Below are 11019 nucleotides of genomic sequence, written 5' to 3'. Positions count from 1 at the left end.
TTGATTTTACTGTAATAGGCGTTTAAAAGAAGTTACAGTGAGGTAGGTTGGTATTGCAATGCACCTCCTGCCAGTCCTAAAAGTATTAGGCTTATCGTGTGGTTTATAGCTTGTTGTGTGAGTGCTTTTTAAGTTAGAGGTGTGTAAATAAATAGTTGCCTAAGGAACAGGCATGGCCATCCCTGATTGGTCGAAAGCTCATACATATTCATGAGCTATAAAAAGAAATGCGCACAGGCGATTTTTTAATATGTCGTAAACTCAACTTTTTTACATTATGGTAAGCTACAATGATAAATCTTACAAAAACATTAAAGACTCGTAGAAGAGCACATATAATTTATCCATGTCAGTAAGAAGTAAAACGTTTAGTTGTTATTAGATGCCAAGATGAAATTATGATTTACTAAGTCAAAATTATTAGGTACTAATTTATTATTATGAGATACTAAGCCATTATTATGAGATACTATGTTAGAATTATAAAGTGGTAAGTCATTACTGAGGTACTAAACCATATTTATGAAATGCAGAGCCATTATAACGAGATACTGTCATTATTACGAGATATTAAGTCTAATTATGAAATGCTAAGTCATAATATTGAGGTACTAAGTCACACGGATGAGATGCAGAGCCATTATAACGAGATACTGTCATTATTACGAGATATTAAGTCATAATTATAAAATGCTAAGTCATAATATCGAGTTACTAAGTCTAATTATATATCTAATTATAAGATAATAAGTCATTATTAGATACCATGCTATACTATGTATACTATGAGGAAGCAGTTGCTCCTCTCAGCCACTAGATGGCAGCCTTAATTGACCGATTCAGCAGATAAAACAGCTGCACTTTCTCCTGCTGAAAAACCCCACCTGAAGAGCAGCTTGTGCTGGTAGATGCCTTTAATGGCCAAGGTGGTTTAAAAACTGGTAATGCATAACATACCCCCATACTGGTAAGCTTGTTGGTTAGCCAGCTCTTGACTTGAATAAGAATGTGTTGCATTTGGCTCTGGTCATGCTGGTCAACCAGGGTCAGTGTAACATTAATCAGTTATTTAGTGACCATATCAGGCTAAATTAGAACATGAAGACTCAGTGTAAAACTTTTTTTCTGCCCATTACAATCTTAATTTCAGGAAAAAATACATTTGATTATACCATCTGATTTTTGATACGATATGCAAAAATAAAATTGAATCAAGAAAAGTATATTTTGGGAACAGACATGAAAACAGGAATGGAAAATTAATTAAAACCAGTTTCTTCTTTAATATACTAAAAAAAACTGAAATAATGAGGTTTTGTACCCAATGTTCTTTTTTTTTCTTGTGGTCCCAGGGACTATGACAGGACCTTCTTGAGGGTTATGACCTCCAAGTTAGCAACCTCTGTCCTATGACAAACTGCATTGATAATCCACATGTGACACTATGGATTAAGGGATGTCCCAACCATCTAGCACCCACCATCAGGCCTCATTGCAACTCTGATCATTTCACATTGATTTGCCATGAACACACTGGCTGGTGTTTAGATTCTGGTAGATGGGAGAATGGATTCAATTAATCAATAGCAGATTCTGGAAGACAGTACACAATCTATAAAAAACAGAAAAACAGATTTTTTTTTTTGTAATATTGACAAAAAAAAAAAATCAAACTACAGTTTAACAACAAAAAACATCTTATAATTTTTGCAGTGCTTCAGGAATACAGCGTTTCTTGTGGACAAGTTAATACAATAGCATACATTTAAAGTAACAAAATAGTTTATTTTATTCCAACATGATGGTACAAGCTTATTAACAGCAATATTATGGCTTAGAATAATACCTTGTAAACAACTTGTTATTAAAAAACAACAAAATAAAACATTTATCCCCATAAAAAATATGTTTTTGAGAACTGCACTGCAATGCAACACTGCAGTGTGTGCATAGTGTTTAAAGGTCTCAGGAGGGAACAGAAGATTGGCAGAACAGCTGAAGGTGACTTCTTATCCAGAGTTGAGTCCATCAAAGGGGTCAGAGGGGTCGAAGGGGGTCTCAGCAGGGCAAGGACACCATTGATTTCATGCGGCCTAAAGGACAAAATTTAAGATCATATTTTAGTGAAGTGAAAATGACCTTAATTGGGTCTTCTATTGCATTAAAGGGTATGGGTGAGCTGGCAGTGACCAGTTATTCTCAATTCCATGTAGCCTATGACAGTAGCTTTAAGCCAAAATGAGGACTTTACATGGAAGGAAATGAAATGAAATGAAAGAAATTTAAATGAAAATAAGAGATTTTTCCCAGTAGTCTTACATTTTAGAGCATTTATACTGATATATTCTTCCTGAAAGATTTATTCTGAGCAGCTAAAATGGATAGAAATGGAGATGCATGGTTTTCATTGGACAGTAGAAATATAAAAATGTAGAGTCTGAATTCCTCTTGAGTGACTGTTTTAACTATTTGAGGGTAATTACTGAACTAGTTTATTAAACAAAACATTTTTCTCAGGTTTTGTTACTTAAAAAAGTAATAAAATTTGATAGTGTGGTAAAACCACAAAACAAAAATATGTATTGAACACTGAACATTTTTAATATGCTAGCACATGCACCAACAAAAAAACAATGATTTAAAATCATTCTTTGGTATGAATTTCATTTTGTATAAGGCATTTTGTATAAGGCATGTTACATTAACATTGCACTATACAATATACTCTGCAGCCCCAATTCAGTTATATATAATTATTAGGGGCACAATATAATGTTGTATTGTTTCGATCATATTGTATTGTCTTGTATCAATATGTGGCATCAAATATTTATTTAAATAATAAACAACAGGGCTGTTAATTGGCTGTTAATACGATACATATATTGCAAGTGTTAAAATCTAATTTCACTGGGTTTTGTTTTTAATATAGGAGACTGGATGCATGTTGGGATGATAGGAAGTTAATGGGTGGAGAAGAAATTTGGCACTTGTTAAGGAAACAAGTTTTTGGTTTAGTTGAACCTTTTTTTTCCTCCCTTCTTCTTTCCGTTTTTGATTTCCATGTTAGCCTTTTCAATATTTGGGCCTTTGTACTGGCCTATTTGCCTATTACTTCATTACTAAATCTTGATGTATGGTTATGCATTTATACTGTGCAAGTTGTGAGTATACTTATATACTTATATAAATGCCAAGTACTTTAAAAACTCGATAAACAAAGTTTTAAAAATGTCAAATTTTAGGGGTGGGAGAAAAATATTAATATCTTGATATAGTGTATTTTTTTTTCGTTCGTGAGACATTATGAATACGTGGAGTTAGACGTTGAGCTTTTTAGAAACATAAGAGCTTTAAAGGCCCTAAGACTTACTTAAGTTACTGCCGCAAAGTGCCGTAGAGAATTGAAAACAGTATCGTGAACAATGTATTGTGATAATATCGTATCGTGAGACACCTCAAACACTGTGAACCCAGGCCTACAGTAAACAGTGACAACTGTACAGAGTGTAAATCTAAAACCCATAACAGCTTATTCACTAACATTTATGGACAGTTTTGTTGTTTTTAGTTTAGAACTCTGGGTCTTAATGGGACACAGCCCAGCTCTCACCAGGCCGGCAGTTATCAGACCTGACCCCGCAGGTCACGACAGGTCCAGCTTCTTCTGCGTCTCCGCCAGCTTGTCCTGGAGCCGTTTCTTCCGCCAGTCCAGGAACCTCCTGCGCATCCTGTTGGCCTGCCAGCCCGCGACGAAGCCCGTGGCAAACGAGACCAGGATAGCGACCTGTAACGTCCTCTCCGACACGTCGGCCATGTTCACCTCCGCAGCGGCACTCCAAATATCTCCAGCTGCTCCCCAGCGCGCTGCAGCGAACAGCCTGAGAGAGGGCGTCTAGCTGTGGGCGAGTCTCAAACGCCTTCTGCACTGACGTGTAGTGCACTAAAGAGTCTCGAGATGCCTTTTAGAGATTTCATTTCGCGTTTTAGTGTTCTAGATAGGGAGCAAGAAGCCGTTTGGGATGCGTCCTATAAAGGGCCACGTGATCAGGGGGACTACAGAAAGCCTTAAGGTTCAAACGCAACATCACAATCGCGAAAAAAATAATACTACTATTTAGTTAACTAGGTTATATATAGGTTATAAGTAAGAATGAAAATAGTTGTTTCATATAAGTAAAAGAACAAAAATATTTAATTGCACATTGTTTATTATTTTTTGCATCAATATTCACAACTGGGTCTGGGTTCTTATGGGCTAAAATTGATCACGATTATATCTCATTAAGACTGCATTCATGTGATGTTTAAGTGTTGTGTAATGTAATAATGTAAGATCATTTCTAGTGGGAATATTCTGATACCTGAGTTCCCAAGTTGAGGTGGCTTTAACCTTTTTACATGGCTAAGAACAACAGAAACAGTACTGCATGGTAAAAATATTTTTTTAATTTTTAACAGTGCAGCCACTGTTAATGGTTGTTTGTGAATATTATTTTATTATTACTCATTTCAAAATGACTACTCTGCAGTTTCCCCAAGAAGCAGGTGTGAACAAACCTTGCAGCCACCATTTTTCATGTTGCACAGTGTGATGTTAGACAATGCGGGGGATTTGTTGATCACATTTCGGGATACTCACAAAAGTTGTGTATGATTGTACATATGTCTTAATATACTTGCTTAGAAATCAGTGGTTTCAAAAACGTTTATTCTGATTTTTTTGGAGTAACTGTCTCATAAATAAACCCAAAACTGGATTATTTCAATTTCAATTCATTCAAACTATGGAAAAAAACATATAACATTATTTTGTAAACAAAATCTTTTCAAAGTGGCACCTCTTGCTTAGATGACAGCTTTGCCCATCTTTGCATTTTCTCAGTCAGCTTTATGAGGTAGAGTTAATGTTAATGTTAAAGACTTTCAGTTAACAGCTGTACTAAACTTGTCAAGGGGTAATTTCTTGAATTTCTTTCTGGATTATTTTAGGACTTTTGAAAGAAATACTGAAGAATTGAGCTGTGATGCTGAGTTTGGGAATCGGGCGCCTCTCCCGAGTTGCTACGCAACCGCCATGGTCAGAGCGGCGCGTGCGCGCGGCGCATGCTGGGAGGATCCGCGCGCTGCTGATTCAGAGCCGGAGCTGAGGAGAAGAGGAGGCAGGAGAAAATGGTGCAGGGGACAGCGGGGGCAGCGCGCGCGGCGGAATGATGCTCCTGCAGCCGGACTCGCGCTTCCACACTCCGCTACAGAGACTGCAGAACAGGTCGGTCGCTGTCTTTTACCTTTACCCCTCTCCCTCTGTCTGTGTGTGTGCCCGCCCGGGTGATGTCTTTATTAGCGGTGATGTGTGTGTGTGTGTGTTGGCAGCCTGTCAATAGTGATGCTGCACCGGACTGGACTGAAGGTGCAGGATGGTCATTATCTTTTGGCAATGGATTTGATCGGTTTAGGGCTTTGTTTTGTCCGTATTCGTCAAAATTGGTGGGCAATTAAAACAGTCATTTGTTTTTTTTTTTTGTACATTATTAATGCTGGATAAAAAATAATTTACATACATGCAACATAATGCAGTCATACGTCAGAAGTTGGTTTAAAAGTCAGCGGCTCTGTGGGATTTGTAGTTTTGTAGTAACTGAGAGTGGCGCTGTGACTCCGCTGTCTTCCCTCTTCATGGACTACATTTCCCATAGTGCCTCTCGCTCAGGTCTACAGCATTAGTGGGTGCCTTGTGACTTCTGATGATTGTTTGGCATTGAGCCAATGAGCAACGACCAAACGTCCCTTTTTTATTTTTTAACGCGTCCCATTGGTCCGCGGCGCGTTATAGGCGGGTTCTTACCCAGCTCAGGCAGCCCATCACAAGGGCAACGCCCATATTTGTGGCTCTCGCGCTGGGCTCCAGCTGCAGTGCGGACAAAACTGTATCGGCTGATGGGGGCAGTTTAACGTTGTGTTGGAGCACCTATGTTGCGTACTCGTTTGCGCAGTAGTCCATCATTGTTTTAAAGTCACTTAACGTTAATTGCTGCGAAGAGGTGACGCGTATATCAGCATCTTTATGCTAAAATGACCTGTTTTGCCTTTAGCCCTGTATGATTGTGAGTATGAAAGAATGTAATGTATTAAAATAAGCACTCCTCATTTTTACCTGCTTGCGTGGCACTTTTTTTAGGATATTAAACAACAATCCACTTGTTTGATTATAGTAAATATTTGAATAATAGTATTATTATTTCAGACTTTTCTGAAGGAAGATGCAGGCTGTCATTCCCTCATTCAAAGTGAGCCTTCACTGTCCCCACCGCTTTTCCGACAAGCCCCGCCTACGCCGCTACGATTGGCTAGTAATTCTCACTCACAAGCCATTGGCCAATAGGATGCGATATACTCCGCGCCAATCCTAGCGCATGGGGCGGGGTTTGTAAGAATACGGGTGGAAAAACAAAAAACCCTCTCTGACATCCACACTCTGAAATGAAGGTGACAGATAGCAGGGAATATAATAATTGCTAATAATAAGTATGGCTGGGCAATAAAACAATGTTTAATATATCGTCAGTACGCCTGTCAAGATAATTATTTTTATTGTACAATATATTGACACAACTGTAGTCATTTTTACTGACTTTATTATCAAACAATGTGTTTCCTTTCCTTTTTTGCAGTGACACAAATTCTTATATAATGCATTATACAATATTAATTCTGTATTATGCTTTATCATACTATCAGTATATCTGTGGCATAAAATGACCCTATAATGTCAATAATATATATTTTTGCAGTTATTTCTATCATGCAAAAAATATTTTGACACACGTAGTTGTCAGTGCTTTAAGCATATTGTCAAATTTCATATTTCAATACCTTTATTATGGTATGGTATAGCAGTTTTTTTTAAGTATCTGCTACGAGTGCATATTAGTCTGTGTGACAAACTTATGTGATAAATTTTGTGCATTGTGAAAATCATGAAATCACATTTTTCACATTATCTATTGTGTTTGGATTTGTTGGGCCAAATGTAGTGATAAAGAAGAAGCTCCCCACTGTAATTTAACTGTTTAAATTTAGATAATTGTAAAAAAAATATTTTTCTTTTATTTGGATCCCCATTTTTGTTGTGTTTTTTTAGTAATGGTTTCTTCCATCACTTTGAATTGAACTGCAGCCTCTCATCATGTCTGTGTACTTGATTCTCTGTTAAGGGACCTGCTTTCCGGACTGTCCTTTAAAAAGATGGAGAGAATAGTCATGGAGGTGTAGCTAGCATGCTCAGACATGGGCTGCAGCGGCCAAGCCCTTGGCTCTCACTCGCTGATATCTGATACCAAACAGACATCACACAAAGAGGACAGAAACTGGAGAAGGGGAAGGAGGGATGCTGGAGCTAATGCACTTACTAAACTACATATGCAGATGCATAAAAAGGTTGTTATAGTAAAATTAAATATCTCACTCTCATTGGACCTCAGAAACTAAGCCTTTTTCCTATTTTTGGCATTTTTATATGAAGCCTACAGAATGACTGAGAGTAACCCTGAGTCCATTTTTCTGGCCTGGCCTATTGACTGTGATAAAGCTTTTCTTCAGTTCGCCTAACAACAGAGCCTCAGTAAGGACTGTTAATTCTTATGTGCTAATCTGTTCTGTTCATATACAGTGCAGTACAATGAGTCTGCTGTATAAAATCCTGTTTAAAAATGTCTGCAGTCATTGGTCACTTAGAATCTTCTGTTTTAATGCTGCACTCACAACAGATGTTAGCATTTGAGACCACCTTAGCAAAATGGGTGTGCCCATGGCTAAAGCAGACGGTGCTAAATATTAAAGATGCACCAATAACACTTTTGTCCTTCCGATACGAATACCAGAATTTCAAGTATCTGTGGATACTGAGTACTGATTCCTATACCAACTCTAAAGCTTGTGAAATACCTTCAACACATAAACTGTATTAGCCGATCATTATTCAAAAATAGCAATCACACACACACACACACACACACATACATATACATATAACAATGTAATTCATACACAAAAATAATGTATGCCTACAAAACTTAGTAAATAACAACATGTCTTTGTATCTCGCTGATATTGATACTACATATAATCACAAGGACTGTTGCCGAGACTATTATTATTAACACTACTAAAATGTTTAATTTTGGTTTTGAATTTAGCAAGCTAGTTAATGCATCAAACTGTAGAAACACAAAAGTGATCATGAATCTTAAAAAATCTATTTTTGCATACTTCTACAAGCACAAAAAAAACAAAAAAGTGTATTTTTTTTTTGTAAGGTTGCCAGGTTAATTAGCTTAGTTTACCAAGCAGTTATCAGTCTGACTAATGACAAATAGAAGACTTTGAAAATACTTATTTTCTTTTCAAAGTTTTCTACATGCATGGTTATGGTATGGTCACTGTTTGTGTTGAAATATGTAATCTGTTATGTTTTTGGGAGAGAGAGACCAAATTCAGAGTAAATTGTATGTCTGAGCCCATTCCCATTCTCCTGTTGCATTTCTGTCCCCAGCACATTGTGTAGTGCATTGCTGTTACAAACTAACAATAAGTCTACAGTGAAATTTGGACATGAACTTTTATACTCAACATAGTAGATTATGTCCACTAATCGTTGAAGCCATAATAGTGTTGATGGCCGAGGATGCAAATGTTTGTGTCGGAAATCACTACAACCAGTCAACCAGTTCACTAGCGTTTTTCCCGCAGGTCCTTAAGAAGTCTTAAAATGTCTTAAATTTATTAATTGTAATGAATTGTCTTAAATGTAATTTTGCTGTAGGTATTACATTTTCATTACGTTTAATGTTGGTGGGAAAACACAGTGACTCACCGTTAGGGCTGCCACAAACGATTATTTTTATAGTCGACTAATCACCGATTATTTTTTATGATTAGTCGACTAATCGGATCATACGTTAATTGAAAATAAAACACAGTTTATCACAATAGAATGCAGCTGCTATTATACAACCAACATTAGATTTCAGCTATATGCTAACTAAAAATAAAAACAATTAAAATCATAGTTCATTAAACCTTTAATGAAATATGCAGCTTGTTGTAACAGACAATTATTTTACTGTTTAGCATAAAGTGTAAACAACTGTGTAAAATAAGGATAAGGCACTGGCATTTATGAAACATCTCAACCGTGAGGTTGTTTGAACTATTATGAAAAAAAAGTATATTAATAAAAAATGCCTCTCTGTCCAGATATTGTGTACCGGTACATTACCGTACACAGGGCAGCGGTCTGCACAGATCTGATTGGCAGAGGAGAGCGTTTGGTGATTTTACACCACACATGACTGATCTGTGAGTTTACTGCACCGAAAAGCACTGAAAACAGAAGCCACTGTCAGAATGAAATCCTTCTCTGTAGTTTATCGGTTTGGGACGGCATTTGTGACAACGTCTGGGTCTGGATCCGGATCGCGGTCCGCCTATTAGTGACCTCTGTTTTAAAGCTATCAAGATGAGTAAGTTAAGTACTAAGTTAACGCTCTGTTTACGCTAATTTTAGCAGCTAAATAGCAATTTAGCTTCTTCGTCATTTAATCAGCCACAACACGCCTCCTTTTCAGGTGCTCGTGCATCGCGGTTGTGCTGCCGAGGAAGGCAAGTTCTTCATTGCAGATATTGCATTGCACGCGTTTCACTTTTATTTTCTTGGTGATCCCACACTTTTGAGTTCTGTAGCGGGGTAGCCATGAAACCAGAGCCTGTCTGTATAATGTCCTGAGATGTCGTCCACTACCTACCCCGGTTTCCACTACTGCGCATGTGCGTCCAGGACAGAAAGGCAGTCGCAGCAGTTTGGAGAGAAAAACAAAGAAAAAAAAAAAACGACTAATCGACTATTAAATTAGTCATCGACTATTTTAATAGTCGACATAATCGTGACTAGTCGACTAATCGTGGCAGCCCTACTCACCGTAAACATCTAATCTAGGGAAAGAACTAATGTTAGCGGTGAGCTAGCTAACTGGAATGTTAAAACAAATCTTTATGATTAAGACTATAATAAATCCAAAATAATGTTAGGCTGCATTTTACAACTGTGGTTCTCAAATGTTTAGTTGGAGACCCCCTTTGTGCATGGTAAATGTCACTGGGGCCTCCCAACCTACCCGTGTGAAAACCAAAATCTGCACACTTTACAAGTGTTTTTTTGTGTGTGTGTTTTTATGTTATCACAACTTATAAAGATATGGCCAAATCAGATAATGATAAATGGACACTATAATTATTTATAGAGAAGACACTTTGATGTTTTTTATTCTTATTATTATTATTAATAGTATTAGTAGTAGTAGACGTAGCAATGGTCTTAGTAGTAGTATTAGTATTATACATATCATCACTACAGATTATTCCATTCCATTGGACACTACAAAAGAGCTCATGCAACTTACAAATATTATGTTGGCTCTGTTCTGCATCACAACAGAAATAGTCATATGTGTGTGACATACCAGCCTACTTTTCCCTGATTGGCTAGATATAGCATGGCTGCCAAACTTATTTGCATAAAGTTGAGCTCTGCTGAACTTTTTCACCATATGGCACGGCTGCATTCACTGCAGTGCAGACTGTGGCATGCAACAGCCCTCTCAAATGAAATACAATAGGATGTGCTGAGGCTTAGGTGGTACTTAACATGTTCTGTTTCACGTACATATGTGATTTACACATAATAACACTCTGAAGAATATACCCTTGCTATAGAAGATAATGTAAAAGACATTTTACTAGAGATAGAAAAAATTATCCACTGTATATTGGATCTGAGATTGGGTTCTAATGTTTTTTTGGGGGGGGCCTTAATGGGTCCACCATTGTTGTCTCATTATTCGGGGCTCTGAGTGGTCTACGGATTAAGCGCTGCCACTATGATCACGAGAACGCTGGTTCGAATCCTGTTTATGTAGCTTGCCTTCAGCTACCAGAGATGTGAGAGAGCAGAATTGGCCTTGC

At 37.4% G+C, this 11019-nt stretch overlaps 2 protein-coding genes across 2 annotated transcripts in view; one reads left to right on the top strand and one right to left on the bottom strand.

Moving 5' to 3' along the window:
• Positions 1-1764: 1764 nt before the first annotated feature.
• On the bottom strand, positions 1765-4023 carry LOC111193175 (mitoregulin). Its single transcript, XM_049463794.1, has 2 exons — positions 3614-4023; positions 1765-2093 (listed from the first exon to the last, which is right to left on the bottom strand). The coding sequence occupies exon 1, from the start codon at positions 3815-3817 to the stop codon at positions 3647-3649; it is 171 nt and encodes a 56-aa protein (XP_049319751.1). The 5' UTR covers positions 3818-4023; the 3' UTR covers positions 1765-2093; positions 3614-3646.
• A 961-nt stretch (positions 4024-4984) lies between these two features.
• ttbk1b (tau tubulin kinase 1b) overlaps positions 4985-11019 on the top strand; it is a 60792-nt gene continuing 54757 nt past the window's right edge. Inside the window, exon 1 of the mRNA XM_022672640.2 lies at positions 4985-5269. The gene's annotated coding sequence lies outside the window, so the exon portion shown is untranslated. The remainder of the gene's footprint in view (positions 5270-11019) is intronic.

The sequence above is a fragment of the Astyanax mexicanus genome, chromosome 14 (genome assembly GCF_023375975.1).
Source record: "Astyanax mexicanus isolate ESR-SI-001 chromosome 14, AstMex3_surface, whole genome shotgun sequence".
NCBI classification, from domain to species: domain Eukaryota; kingdom Metazoa; phylum Chordata; class Actinopteri; order Characiformes; family Acestrorhamphidae; genus Astyanax; species Astyanax mexicanus.
This window is presented reverse-complemented; position numbering and strand designations above follow the sequence as displayed.